General features: G+C 53.9%; 1 protein-coding gene across 6 annotated transcripts; it reads right to left on the bottom strand.

Annotated features, from left to right (window-relative positions):
• Nucleotides 1-1,209: 1,209 nt before the first annotated feature.
• ACKR3 (atypical chemokine receptor 3) lies at nt 1,210-14,309 on the bottom strand. 6 transcript variants are annotated; one of them, XM_081262137.1, is made up of 2 exons: nt 14,183-14,309; nt 1,210-3,094 (listed from the first exon to the last, which is right to left on the bottom strand). In XM_081262137.1, the coding sequence occupies exon 2, from the start codon at nt 3,061-3,063 to the stop codon at nt 1,975-1,977; it is 1,089 nt and encodes a 362-aa protein (XP_081118263.1). In that variant the 5' UTR covers nt 3,064-3,094; nt 14,183-14,309; the 3' UTR covers nt 1,210-1,974. The 6 variants fall into 6 exon arrangements, with proteins under 6 accessions (XP_081118263.1, XP_081118265.1, XP_081118261.1 ...); XM_081262139.1 differs by having other exon boundaries at nt 1,210-3,084; nt 14,183-14,305; XM_081262135.1 differs by lacking the exon at nt 14,183-14,309 and adding an exon at nt 12,177-12,301.
• Nucleotides 14,310-14,683: the final 374 nt, after the last annotated feature.

Below are 14,683 nucleotides of genomic sequence, written 5' to 3'. Positions count from 1 at the left end.
TTTCTAGAAGGAGCGGGGAGCACTCATGACAAGGGGCGTGCACCTGCGACATAGTGTGTCAAGCATATTGGAGTTAGCAAGCCACTGCCTGGCCTCAAAACTCAAGCTGTGCAGCCTTCACAGGAAATAGGTGCCCGCCTGCAGGTGGTGCCATCTGTGGCCCCCCAGGGACCCTGGACTGTGAGTATGGGTGAGCCCATATGAGCAGAGTCTATCCAATAGGGCACCAGCCCCAGCTCTCAAAAGAATCCACCTCCGTGGATGGCACTGGGGTGGGAAGGGCCCTGAGCTCCCACCCAGAAGCCAGGCCTGCAGAAGTCTGCAGCTCCTGTGGCTGTGTGTGGAGGTCGGCCGTTCCAAGAGTGCTCCTCCAAGGGCTTCTCCCAGTGCAGGTTCCTGTGGAAATGCACAAGCCGGGAGCTTGCTCCTTGTCTCAAGAGCAGTCAAAAGCCTTCCCTTAGCCTCAGTCTCACTTCTGCAGTTTCAGTTATTCACAACCCAAAAAATGCTCCATGGGAAATTCTAGAATTACGTGATTCCCAAGTTTTATGACTTTTATTACAGAATGTTGCCATAATTATTCTATTTTATTTTCAGTAATTGTTGTTGATCTCCATGCTAATTTATAAATTAAACTTTGCAGTAGGTGTGTATGTCTAGGAGAAGACATAGTAAATATACATAGTATACATAAGGGTTGGGGACCTTCCAGGTTTCAGGGGATCTTGGGATGCATCTGGTACAGACGACAGGGGACCACTGTAATTAGCTGATCTATGGTAGAGAGAATCTGCACAGGAAGTGTCAGTCAGAGGTCTCCTAAGAAGGAGAGGGAAAGCAGCGCTTGTGCCTTCAACCCTCAGCAGAGATGGCGTGAGGACTGTGACGGGTGGCCCTGGTGGCACAGGAGTCCTGGCTGATGCAGGCCGCACATTGGCTGCACCCCTTCTGCCTCAGCAGACCTCTCGCTGCACCGCCTGCCACCTCCCTCCCCAACACACCACCCGCTGAAGAGCTTCTAAAATTCTCAGCACCTTGAATCTGTGCCTTTCATGTCAGGCACCCACTAACCCTCGGGTGGGCTGGGTGGCAATTCTCTTTATACTTACTCAGCGGGCCTGCATGTGCCACGTGCGTCCACAGAACATCGCCATGAATGCTACCTAATGCAAGCACGCTTTCACAAATGAGGTTCAGAGGCACTTTTAGGAAACAAAATTCTTTATTAAAAAAAATAACTTACAAATTAAGAGAACTCTGTTCATTTTGTGCACAGGTTTTGCAGCCTGGAACGGTCTTCTTTTGTTTTAAACGTAACTCTGCAATACTATTAACGTCCAAACTGCCTTCCGGAGCAGTTTCTGTTCCATATCCTGTGCTGGTACAACACACCACACAGATATAAAACTATTGTAAATAAAACATCTTGGCCAAGACTGGCATATATTTTTATATATTCATATATATTTATATATATATAAAATTTTAAATCAGCTAACAATGTCATCCTTAGTCACAACTGAAGTCAAACTAAATCTTAATACTACATCAATCTGAGTATGTCAGCATTATACCTCCCATACAATATTTAAAATATATTTAACTTTCAAATACATTTATAAAGTACGCCAATAGTGAGAAAATAAAGTCTTAAAACTTAAATACAAATCACCATATAAAAATTTCAGGAAGCCCAGGAGGTTCTATGTACAGACGTCCAGGCAAGCCTGTCCTGAAGCTGGCTGGACACACAGCAGCTGGCTGCACGGCTCAGCTCTGCCTTTGCCAAAGCGTCAGAGTGCACAGCTGGGTGACAACTGCACTGGCGTGGTCAGAGGAAGATGCACAATGTCACGCCTTCTCCTCTTTGTGTCACTTGGGTATCAAGACCCAAAGCTCCCTTGCTCTCCTATGGAAACCATGCGGCCCAAGGCCACGTTCACAAGCTCCCTGTCCCAGGCTCTGCGTGGCAGGTCATTTGGTGCTTTGCTCTAGCGCAGAGTACTCTGTGTCTGACGCTCTGGAGGCGTCGATGAGCTTGGTGAGGCCCGTTTTGGCGGAGTACTTGAAAATGAAGGCCTTCATGAGCTCATACCTGTAGTTGCGGTTGATGAAGCTGTACAGCACGGGGTTGACGCAGCAGTGCACCAGGGACAGGCACTGCGTGACGTGCAGCGCCGTGAAGAGCGCGTTCTCCAGCTGGCAGGTGAAGGGGAGGTAGTGCAGGATGGAGAAGATGTCCAGCAGCACCACCACGTGGTAGGGGAGCCAGCACACCAGGAAGACCACCACGTAGGAGAAGATGATCTTCCGGCTACTGTGCTTCTCCTGGTCGCCGGATGCCGAGATGGCCCTGGCGAGCAGGAAGTAGAAGACAGCGATGATGGAGAAGGGGACGGCGAAGCCCAAGACAACAGAGACCAGCTCCATGCCGATCAGCCACTCCTTGATGCTGTGCTCGGGGTAGAAGGACCGGCAGTAGGTCTCGTTGTTGGAAGCGGACGTGACGGTCTTCAGGTAGTAGGTGTCGGGCAGAGACACGCAGAAGGCCAGCAGCCACACCAGGACGCACACGATGCGGCGCACCATCTTCTTCCTGCGGCTGGAGGTGCTGGTGAAGTAGGTGATGGAGAGGTAGCGGTCGACGCTCATGCACGTGAGGAAGAAGATGCTGCCAAAGAGGTTGATGGAGAAGATGAGGTGCGTGACCTTGCAGGTGAGCTCGCCCATGGGCCACTGGTTGTGCTGCACCAGGCTGACCACCCAGACCGGGATGGTGATGACCACCCACAGGTCCGCGATGGCCAGGTTCAAGATGTAGCAGTGGGTGTCGTAGCCTGTGGTCTTGGCCTGGATGTTCACCCAGACCACCACAGAGTTGGCGATCATGCCGATCACGAAGATGAAAATGTAAATGAAGGAGAGCGTGTAGAGCAGGATGCTTTTGTGGGGCATGGCGGGGCACTGCACCGTGTCGACCAGGATGCAGTCGCTGCTGTTGCATGGCCAGCTGATGTCAGAAAAGTTCCCTGGCTCCGTGTAGTCAAAGAGATGCAGATCCATGGTGGGGGGAGTGAGAGGGACCTACAGCAAGCTGGAGAGATGGGAGAGAGAAATTACTCATCAGAGAACCTCGACTTCCAGTCCCAACACTGCTCCAGGGTCCTGATAAGGCCCAGCAGTTCTGCTCGAGTTCTGAGGTATCCCACAAAGAAAGGAGAAAAGAAAACAACCGCATGAGAACTGTGTCACATAAACAAACGCCCAGAGTCTCGTCCACACAAGGCCCAAAGACGGACACAGTGTTTGTTCTCTATCTTTTCACAGCTGTGTTCTCAAGACATCATTAGACTGGCTGTGCCCAGGGTGTGAAATCAACACGGTTCAGGGCCAAAGAAACGTCAGGCTGCTGAGCCTGGCCACTGCAGTGCTGGAGGCCTGCTCCTTCTCAGCGGGGGACGGTGGAGCTATTTTATCTAGGTCCCCCAAGAATGGCAGGGTGGGTCTGCCCCTGCCATGCTGAATTGCAAGCGTCCCGCTGCTTTGGTGTCTGGGTAAAAGCCTTTCAAATCCTCAACCCAATTTGCATTTAAAACATGACCTAGCGCTTATGACCTTTTTGCAAAATTCATAGGCAAACCTAGATCTTGGCCCCCTTGGCTTCAGCCATGAGGCCACTTGGAGCTTGGCCAGCATGTGTGCAATGCTCACAGCCCCAATATACCCCAAAACCACAGGCTCGGGGCTGGCCATGCCACGTCCGCTGAGGGCAACCAACCAGCTGCCCCAGGCCCTGGCCTTGGCGTAGTTTCCCTTTATTTGTTCAACTGCTTCAGGAGCCATGTGTGCCAAGACCCGAGGCTCAGAGGTCACCACCTGCTGCCTTTCTGCAGAGCCGACAATCTGCCAGCTTCTCCTGCTAACCCGACCTGAGGCCAGCAAGCTCCATGGTCAGCCCTTCACAGCCAGCGAGGGCTTGGCCACAGGTAGCTAAGAGTCAGGCTCACAAAGTGACACGGGGTTACCCATGGCAACTCCTAGCAGAGGGTCAGTGCGTGTCAGGTGGCCTTGCCAACTGAGAACCAGGGCAGGGACACTCCAGGTGGGGATTCTGGCCCCTCCACCCAGCAGTGTCCAACTTAAGACTCGCTGGTCACCCTGCCTGTGTCTGCTGCCCTAGGACAGCAGCACCCACCTCAGCATTTCCTTAGGGACAAAGGGCCTGACCCGGAATCTCTAGGTAGCAGATGCCCAATGACCCGCCACCTGCCACTGGCCCAGGGGAAGCCATCAGCTTCTCCCCTTTAGCAGAAAGGTGACGCCTTGCCTGGCTCTTCTCCACTTGGGAAATGGCTCTCACTGGCTGCATAACAGCCCCCCGGCCCCAGAGGGTCCAGGAGCCGGCAGAGAACACGCACCTAGATTAGGCGCTCCTCAGGAAAGCGTGGACAGCTCCTGAGGATGGAGGACACCTGCTGCCCGCCAGAAGCCCCTCCACAGCCTCCAAACTCAGCAGGCGGCCCACTCCGGAATGCCACCCAGGGAGACTGGCAGGCCCCGTGGCTCCCGTGTGGGTGCAAGGGACGTAGGTGGTTGTGCGCTCCCCACCTGGCCTCCCAACCCAGCCTCTGTGTCCTCCGTGCTGTTGGAAGGTCTGGGCATTCTGTGGCAGCCACTTCCCCTCTGCTCCACCATGGAGTGGGTCACTGGCCCTGCAGCCAGGAAGGACCCCACAGCCCAGTGTCCCCCAGGCCCAGGAGGGCACCCACAGAGGGCAAGATGGAGTCAGGACAGACAAACCCAAACAAGGAGACGTGGTCTTGTCCTAAGACCCAGCTTCAAGGACTCAAAAAGGACGTTGACCCAATGGGCCTGCAGAGGTGCTGCCAGAAGACAGGCCCTGGCCTCCCAGACTGGCCTCAGAGTATCCAGCCAGCCCCAGACTCCTTGAAGCTACTCCTGCCACCTTCCATTGGCCACCAAGTGTCCTGGGCTGCCCTCACCCTGCCACCCTGCACCTGTGACTCAAGATGGACGCCACCTCTGCTCTTCCTCGTGGCTCCAGACAGAGCGCCCACCCTGGGCAGCGGCCCTGCCCCTCCTTCCCATGTCCTTACAGTGGAGCATCTGCAGCGCAGCTTAGTTTAAGGCATTCTCTCCCCCAAATCTCACTGTCCTCATCGCACTGGAAGCAGAGGAGCCCATGGAGGACAAACCACAGCCCTACAGCCATCTGGACCTGAGAGCGCTCTGCTGGAGGTGGCTTCAGCCCGTTCTCTGTCCCCACTGGCACAGCCCAGGGCCTTGGCAGGGACAGCCTTAAATCCTAGAGCCCAGAGAAAGGAAGGACCCTGAGCCCTTCACAGCCTGCCCTTGGGTCTACCCTACCCCACTCTCACACCTGGGTGCTTCTCTGGCCTGGCCTCCCTTGCCCTCCAGAGCACCCACACTGGGCCCTGGTTCAGTCCAGGGAGAACGGCCCCAGGCAGGGGCCCAGATGAGAGGAGCCTCCTCCTGGGGCTGAGCCGCGTCCGTCTAGGCCCCTCCAGTCTCCCCCAAATCATCTCTGACTCACCCCCTGCACCTGGCAGCTCCAACCCCGTATCCTCCAGGCCAGAGCAGAGGTGGGCACTGGGAAGGCTCGGGGCTCTGGTCCAGCCTTTGGCTCCTGCCCCTGCCCTCCAGCCTGGAGTTTCACTAAGACAGGCAGGCCACCCTCTAGCCACACCCTCTCCCCCCTCAGGGGTGGGGGACACCATGTGGGAGATGTGGGGTGGCACCACGTGGCAGATGTGGGGCAGAGAGACGGCTGCCGTCCAAGGTGGAGCAAGGAGCAGACAGGGAGGCTCCCGCTGGCCCTGAGCACAGATGACCAGCCACCAGTCACTGGGCACCAACTGGCCTGAGGAGCAGCAACACACACCCAACTGCCATAGGAGCTGGAGGCCCACACCCTGGCCACCCCCTTCTCCTGGGGCCCGAGAGGACCCCGCCTCCCACCGCCGAAGGCTGCAGCCCAGGAGAAAGGCGACCAAGTAGCGTGGCGGGATCAGACCCTCCACAGGTAGGTGGGAACTAACGACAACAAAAAGTCAAAAACCAAACCTCTCGACAGTCCCTTGTCCAGAAGAGGACCTGCTGCATCATGGGGACCACTGTGGGCACTCTGTCCAGTGCCGCTCCAGGTCGGTCTGTCCACCCCTGGAGCAGAGAGCTGCCTGCCTGGAACGGCCTCAGCAGGGCCACTCAGTCCTCGCCAGGAACAGAAGATGGAAGGCAGAGGAGCCTCAGCCAGGCCCTGCTTTCCCACAGCCTGGGACAAGGCCCCAGGGCACCTGAGCACGGAGGCAGGAGGGAGAGGGGCTGCGACTCCTGGAGCGTCCTGCACAAAGCCAAGGGTCTGCCTGGTCCTGGGCAAAGAGCCACTGCAGGCCACCTGGATCCATAGGCCACTGCGCTCCTCGCACACAGACCTCACGCAGCCATGGGTCTATCTATGCTGGCAGCAGGGACCGAGGACAACCAGGAGGCCCCAAGGAGACCCCACCCCACTCAGACCAGGCACTGGCCTGCTGCTGACCAACCACAGCTCATTCCTGCCAGCTCGAGGCCAGAGAGCAAGAGGAATTTTGGATATAAATCTGTGTGTTGCCTCTGTCTGGGCTCCGTGCCCGCGCCTGTGAGGGAGGCGCGAGACCCACCTCACGGGCTGCGGCTTACAGCATCTGCACAGAGGTTCCAGAAGAGACGAAGGTCAGGGTAAAGGATGTTTCCCATTCTAGGATTTTATAATTTTATATGTGAACCATATTTCTTATCTTGAAATACTCACATTTCTCCCAAATGTGCATACAAAATGTTTACTGAAGCAGTAATTTTTTTACTAGCAAAAACTGCAGACCACATAAATCTCTATCAACAGAGGAACCGTTCAATAAACTATGGCATAGTCTCTGGAATATAATACAGCTATAAAAAGGGAGGGACAGTGTTTTTCATGAGCAGGGAGAGTTATAACATGCTGTTAGTGAAAGGCAAAGTGTAAACATTATCCCTTTGATGTAGGAGAAAAAGCAAAACTCGAGTGTATTTTCAAATGCAGATGTCATCAAGGGCACAGGAGTCTTCAGTAAGTGCCACCCTGGTAGCAAGGGTAGAAAAAGGGGACAAAGGAAGACTGTAGTTTTTACTCTATAAACATCTGTGTTATTTGAAATTTGACATAAAACATCACGTGAATTTAAACCGAGGGAGGAACGACCCATGGAACAATTAAGGCTCGGGTTCTATTTTTGTAGACCCCAGAGAACCCACTGAGAATAGAAAAGCCATAAACACAGTTCGCCTTCCTAACTTCTGAGCTTCTCTCCTGCCCAGTGCCGCCCACAGGGTCACTGCTGGGAAGACCCTGGCCACCACCTGCCTCACCCAGCATCCACGTCCACCATGACAGGAGGGGGCCAGTGCTGGACATGGCATCACCTGCCCCTCCTCACTGGCCCTGGGCCTGGAAAGGGACTATCCACCCACCACCCCCAGTCCCAAGTGGTGTGCGAGGTCCTCTGTGTTGGGAGGAGGACGCTCCTGGGAGACTCTCCTCTGGTTTCCGAGGTTTGTTATCATGACCGCACATCCCTGGCGCTGCCCCAGCCCTGGCGGGCAGCCTGGGGGATTCAGCTGCATCCACAGGGTTTGCCTGAGCTCACCCCAGCACTCTGGGCGAGGCCAGGATTAGAAGTCTCCCAGTTTAGAGTCCCGCGGGGTGGCGGTTTGCTCTGAGGCCCACGTGTCCTCACCCTGGTTAGCTCCTTCAAGAGCCTGCCAAGTGTTCAGGTGTCTGGCTAATGTTCACCAGGATGCCTTCAACAGCTCCCCCTGGCCCTCCAGCCTGGGGAGATCCCCCGAGGCCACGCCCTGGCCGCTGCTCCTCCCCTTCTCCCCCCTGGACCCCGCAGGAGTCCATGCCCCATCCCACCGCGTTCCTGCTCAAGCCTGGTGCCTCCCACCACGTCTCCTTTGTCATCCTATGGCCACACAAGCAAAGTGGATCAGTGGTCATCATGCCCCCGAGGCTGGTGACCTCAGCCGGCACTGAGACCAGGTTTCCCAAAGGCCTCTTCTGAATCCTCGCCTCGCTGAGGTCTGCAGGCTTCTGCAGGGCACTGCTCTGGGGCAGGTGAAGGTGAGGAACTAGGATCACCCCCCCCTTCCCCCCCACCCCCGGCCAAGAGCTGAGGAGGTCAGGAAGGTGCAAAACCAGCACTGTACCCCCAGGCCCAAGCAAGGTGGCAGGTACCTCCTGTAGCAGGGGAGGTGCTCCCACTCTAGTGACCCATGGGGGGCTTCCAGAGTGGCAGCCCAGGGGGCCCCAGGCGGGTTCTGAACTTCAGGGGAGTCGCCCAGCCTGGCTGAGGCAGACTCCCCATAAAGGAGAGGAGGAGGTGAGAGTGGTCTTGGAGGGTGGGCAGGAGGTCAGGCTGGCCTGACTCTTCAGCAGCCACAAGAAGGTCTTGAGCCAGGCCACAGCTTGGGGCAGAAGAAGCTTAGAGGATGAAGGTGACACTCATACCCAGAGGCCTGGCAGGGGCACCCTGGTGGCTGGGTGCAGAGCAGCCACCGCAGGCACCTTGAAGGAGGGCCCTGCAGCTCTGCAGGAGGCAGATCAGATAAGGTGGAGCCTGTCTGGACCTGAGCCTCCAGGTCACCTCCTTAGCATCTGTCTGTAACTCATGGCCTGTGCCCTGCAAGGGCACTTCCTGGAGAAATTCATTGTTGTACTAACGTAAGAGCTGACCATGGCCTTCAGTCCCTGTCACCGCCATGTGCGCACCTGGAAACTGAGGGCAAGGCAGGCACAGACACCCAGGGACTGGGATCAGATCTCTCTGCACGGCCGACTTGCGCTGTTGTGGTTAACTGTTTAGCCGGTTAAATCTAGGGGACACCGGACACTGACCACCAACCTGCAGGCCTCCTACCTGCAGGCCTCCGCCCCGCAGCATCTGTGGCTGGGCCTGAGGGCAGCAGGGGAAGCAGTCTGCACCAGGGCCACTCCATGGAAGACGGTGTGGTCCTATGACACCTTCATCACGCCCAGAGTGACCTTATTTTATGGAAGTAGGGAACGGCTTTGATTTATTTGTGAACTCAAAACATAGTAAATATGAGGAAAGGAAGAACACTGAATGCAGAGGGGAGACTCCACGCCCATCCTGACACAGGCCGCCTGTTCACGGGGTGCTCGGCAAACTCACATCAACACGTGGGACGCCCGACCCACTGTAAGTATCTGGGGGATAAAATGAAGGCCACATCCAGAAACCCGATCCGGTCTATTGTGCTCAGCTGCCCAGGGAGCAAGGCTGTGCCCAGCAGAGCAGATCCGAGGCTCCCGTCACAAAGGCAGCTCTGGGCTGGCCCAGTGTGATCAGAGATCTCCTCCCCACCCAGCTGAGGACCAAGTGGGAGGTCAGCCAGGCTAGGAGGGCTCTCAGGAGACACAAGGAGTTCCCTGGGCGACGCTGGGAAATCTCAGGCTCTTCCTGTAACTCCGAAGGAAGACGTCCTCAAAGGCCTCTGTGGCACAGGAAGAGAGGAGGCGAAGCCATCTGCCTGACACAGCCCTGGAAACGCAGTCCACCCTGCCCAGGCCTTATCTGTCCCCCCTGGCCAGCAGTGGCTCAAGGCCACCTGCGATAGCCACAGCCCCTCCACCCTCTAAGATCTTGGGACAAAATAAAGTCTGCTTCCAAATCCACTTGAAGTTCCACAAAACTGTCACCGAGAAGTCATGCCATCCCCGTCACTTTATAACAAAGCAATAATGGTTGTTTTTGTTCTTGCTTTGGGTGGGGGTTGGGGTAGAGGGTTTGTAATTCCAAACTAGTAGATTCTCTGTAAGGACCTTCATCAAATGGAGCATGCCCAGCAGAAAGCCCTAAAAAAAGTACTAAAATCAGGGACACCCTCCAGGGCACATCCTGGTCTCTCTCTTGCTCTTTTCTTTGCTTTCCTTATAATAGAGAATATATGTCCTGGAGCTAGCCGTGTGTGTGTGTGTGTGTGTGTGTGTGTGTGTGTACTTCACTAGACCTGACGGAGTTTTGGTTTCATTCTATTATACCTGCTTGCACGTGATCCAGCCGCACAGCATTTTAATACTATTCTTGTTGCTAAGAGTAAGCTAAGCCCCCTGGTTGCCTGGTTTAAAAGTGCAAATGCCTTCAGGCCCCAAATTCCATTCATGTTCCACAAAATCACTGAGAAAAAACCTAAAGATCTGCAATCTTTGAAGCCCTCTGCTCTCTCCTCTTACGGTTTATAAAGTGACTGCCCTCCAGCCCCAGGTTGGAGTAACTTCAACCACTTCCCTCCTGTTGACGTGAAAACAGGAGCTCTCTGCCCAAAACCATCACACAAAAAGCCACTGTTCTGATGAAGTAGGGTGTTCTGGGCAGGGTGGTTTTTTTTTCTTCCCCTTTCTTTCTTTCATCCAGAAAGCCTATACTTGGCCTGTTCTGGGCCTGATTAGAAATCATAATACTTGCTCGACTCTCCAAGGACTTGCTGTTAAATACTTGCTGTTAAATGGGGCAAACTCACCTCAAAAGTCCTCACCTAGTTAAGCAGAAGCTTCTGCCTTGGAATTTTCTGGAGCTTTTTAAAAATTACAACTGCAATGCATGCTCTTTAAAAAAAAAAAAAAAGACTAGCAGCAACACATGGCCGTTCCTCAATTTCCCTGGCTTTTGCATCCCCTCCCCCACCCGGGCTCCTGGAGGCTACACTGAAGCTCAGCAGTTGTGAGCAGATTCAAGTGTTTATGGCAGAGACAGGGAAAAAAGAGCAAATTGTTTCCAAGCTAGAGCTCCCATGTGCAGCTCCGCCCTAGAGAGAGCCTGTGCATCTGGGCTAAGCTCCTGTTCTGAAGGGAGGAAGACCAGCAGCTCATCCCTGAAAATCCACAGAAAGTGCAAGCACCGAAATCAGAAACCACAGCCTCGCTGCCCGGGCTGGGCATGCCTATTTGATCTCCACATTTTCCTGGAATAAATAAAGGAACACAAAGGCGGCATCTGCGTTTTAGAAGAAAGTTGCCACGGCGAGACTGCAGGCTGAAGTTTTAGGGGATGTCACTGCCCCAGATACCTTCAAAGGGCTGTAAACCATTTACGGAGGCCCATTCCCACTTTGGAGAAACTAATTAATCCTGTTGTGAGCAAATGAATGGCAAGAAAGAGAGAGAGAGAGAGAGAGAGAGAGAGAGTGAGTGAGTCAGGGAGAGACAGGGAGAGACAGCCAGTCTGACTTTTACAACTTCTCCTTCTCCCTGGAAGTTACAAGTCTTGGCTAACCACCCATTCCTGACCTCAGCCACCCCTGGAATCCACATGCATCTTAACAAAATGGAACAAAATTCACTTCTGCCTGAAGAATATATGTAAATTATCGAACACTAGACTTTCGTGTGATGCTTTCTTTTCCCATCAAAGTCGGTCTTAACACTTTCTAAGAGAACAATAAATACTTAAATTAGATTAGCAAGGATATAATTGAGAGACAAGAAGACCAGGGTTGTATTTAACATTCCCATTTATAGCTTCCGGAGTTGAGGATCTGGTAATCCCCCAAAGAGTTGAGTTCAAATACATTCTGGATTCACAGAGATTCTCAACCCAGCCCTCTGGTTCACTTAAGGCTGCCCCTTAAAGTGTTTGTCTTGCCGGAATTACGAAGTTACAGCCAATTCTAGTTCCCACTCAATATATCAGAAGCAAAGCAGGTAACGGTGGTGCCAAGCTAAACCCTATGCCAACTCTGGGCAAGCAGAACGGACGGACGGTATGCCTTCTCCCAAAGGTCCCTTCCTACTGGAGCTTAAGTACCCACAGCAGCAAATAAACACCAGATTCCTCAATTCAACAAATACACATGGAAATCGCCTTGCGCCAGTGCCCTGCGCTTTCTATAGCTAGAGGTGAAGCCCCGAATCAGCAGAGGCACTTTGAACACAGAGTTAACAGCGTGCAGCCTGCACTTCCAGAAACCAGGCTCCCAGGCACCCATCTCAGCAATCAGAAAGGGTCCTCCGAACAAGCCCTCTTAGCTTAAGAGCCAGAGCTCTGCCTGTCCCGCTTCCTTTCTCAGCAGGCTGCTGCTGGGCACGGCTTCCTTACCTTGGGGCTGGTTGGGCTCCCGGTTGTCTTCCTGGCTGTGAGCTTGCTCTCAGCGCTGAGCAGTTTTAAGGAACTGTGAGCTCAGGAGCTGCAGACTTGTGTTATATAAGCTGCAGAAAGGCGCCTCTAGGTGGCAGCTTTGTAGCCCTCATGGGCTGCCCCTGCGCCTCCCTGCCCCCCTCGCACAGGCATGCAAGCAGGCACACACACAGCACACACACCCCTCTGGTGAACCTCTGCCGTGTGGTTTCCTGCACACGCACACTCTTGGGAAACCCCAGCCTTCCTTCATTTGCAAAATCTAATGAACCACAATGTCTAGACCCCATGGGGGGAAGTGTCAGCAGAAGAAAAACTGAAAGGAATCCCAGGGTTTTGCAAAATCATCAAATATTTATCTGGTCTCAGGTATATATTTAATAATCCCATTAACGCCAAGAGTTCCTTTGAATGCCTCTAGCTCTAGGGAAGACTTTGTTCCCAAGACAAATCACCCTGAACTTATGAACTTTGGTGTTGATTTATTAAGGCTGTGTTGTCTTTTGTTAATTCCTCCAAAACAGAAGTCTCAGTTTTGATGTGAGCAACTAATCGGTACTGCACCATATAACTCAGAGTGGAGGAAAGAAAGCCCTTTTATAACAGATCTTAATATATTTTATACATTTATTTGTAAAGCTCTTTAGGTGTAAAATCCTTGAGACTCTCTCAGAGTGCTCTGCACAGTCTGCCCCGTGCCAGACACACATTAAGGACTAATCCACGGCTTTGATAATGCCTTCTCTCTGGTGAGTCCAGCAAACACTTCATTATCATCATCATCATCATCATTAAAATCTACATTCTTATCTAGAAACAGATTGCTAAAGTCCTGTCCACGGAGGAACCTAAAAATGTGTTCCAATGTCATAATTCTAATGGCCCCACTTAGTAAAACCATCCATGATCCTGTAAGTCTATGACCCAAACTTCTACTTTTTCTTCGGGTACTAGGGACTGACCCAGGGGTACTTCACCATTGAACTGCCTCTCCAGTCGGCTTTTTTTTTTCTTTTAATTTTTGCCACCGGGCCTCCCTAAGTTGCTGAGACTGGCTTTGAACTTATGATCTTCCTGCCTCAACCTCCCAAATCTCTGGAATTACAGGCTTGGGCCACCCCCCTCCCCGCCCCCACTGCTGCACTTTCAAGACCTCGCTCTTCACGGCCCTTGTCCCTGCCAGTTCTGTGCAGTACTGGCTTTCGCTCTGCTGTCTGATTCTCCGGGAGTCCTTTAAGAACAGTTGAGGACCCATGTGTGGAGGCACCGGCTGTAAGTACACTTTCTTCGGAGCCAAAAGTTTTCGGAGATTCTTTTATGCATCTACTAAAAATAACAACAGACTGCAAAGTGCTGAATCTGGGGGAGTGGAAGGTCAGTGTCACGTGGCTGGAAAGCTTCTGTGTGCAGAAAGCTCTTAACAAAAGCAATATTTTGTTTAGATAAAAGCTTCACATTTTTCCCCTGACCTGCGGCAGACCCCCTCAGCGGGGGTGGAGCGCACACCTGCTTTCGGGAGGCCAGCGCCAGGCTGAGGCCACGGAATCCTGCCCTGCCGTGTCCACGCGGGCCGTGACCAGCGCGGTTGCTCCAAGCTCCCGAGATGCAGCAAAGCTGCCCACTCACATCCAGGGCTTAGGCGAGACCTGGGCCCGCTCCGGGAAATGCTCCTAACATTCTGCTCTGTGCGACCCAGGGGACCAGGCTCTGAGCCTAGTGGGAACGCACAGACCTCCCGGGACTGCGCGGCTTGACTCTAACTGCGGACTGTCCTTCAGGGAAAGCCTTTGGGGTTAGACAGCCTGCGCGCACCGCTAGGATAGGGTTTGAATCCGCCCAAACCCAGGCGCTCTCGCCAAAAGAACAGCTGCACTGACGACAAACCTAGGACAGGATGCATGCCATTGCTAACAAGGAGGAAGGAAAACGCGAATAGTTGTTAAAAATGGTGAACCCACTTCACTTACGCCGATGTCTGGGCCCACCCTCGCACGGGATGAGAATGCAGGCTTCCGCACCGCGAAGCACCGCGCAGCACCCAGCGCGCCACAGCCAGCGGCAGCCCCGCCCCGCACCCAGCTCCAGCCCCGCACCCAGCTCCAGCCGTAGCCTCGCTCGGCTCCAATCTCGTCCCTCACCTAGCTCCAGCCCTGGCCCTCACTTAGTCGCAGTACTGGAGAGCATTGGGTCCTCCAAGTCACCACCCAGCTCTCCACCCTCCCCAAGTTCGGGCCAGGACGCAGGAGTCTTTCAGAAAGCTGGGTAGGCTGGTCCTGCACCCGGCTCTCTCCCCGTGAGGAGGGGCTAGGCGCTGGGCTGGAAGCTGGCACCCTGAGCCTTCCTCTTTCCCAGAACAAGTCCTGGGGGAAGAACAGACGTGAGCAAGCCATGATGCTTGGGGAAAAGCCAAGACCTCCCTGCCCTGGGACCTCAAGTGTCTTTTTGGATTTCCAAATCCTGTCCCAGCC

The sequence above is a fragment of the Spermophilus citellus genome (assembly GCF_964194105.1).
Source record: "Spermophilus citellus genome assembly, chromosome: 11".
NCBI lineage: Eukaryota > Metazoa > Chordata > Mammalia > Rodentia > Sciuridae > Spermophilus > Spermophilus citellus.
Note: the sequence above shows the minus strand (reverse complement) of the source record. Positions and strands in the feature narration are given on the sequence as shown.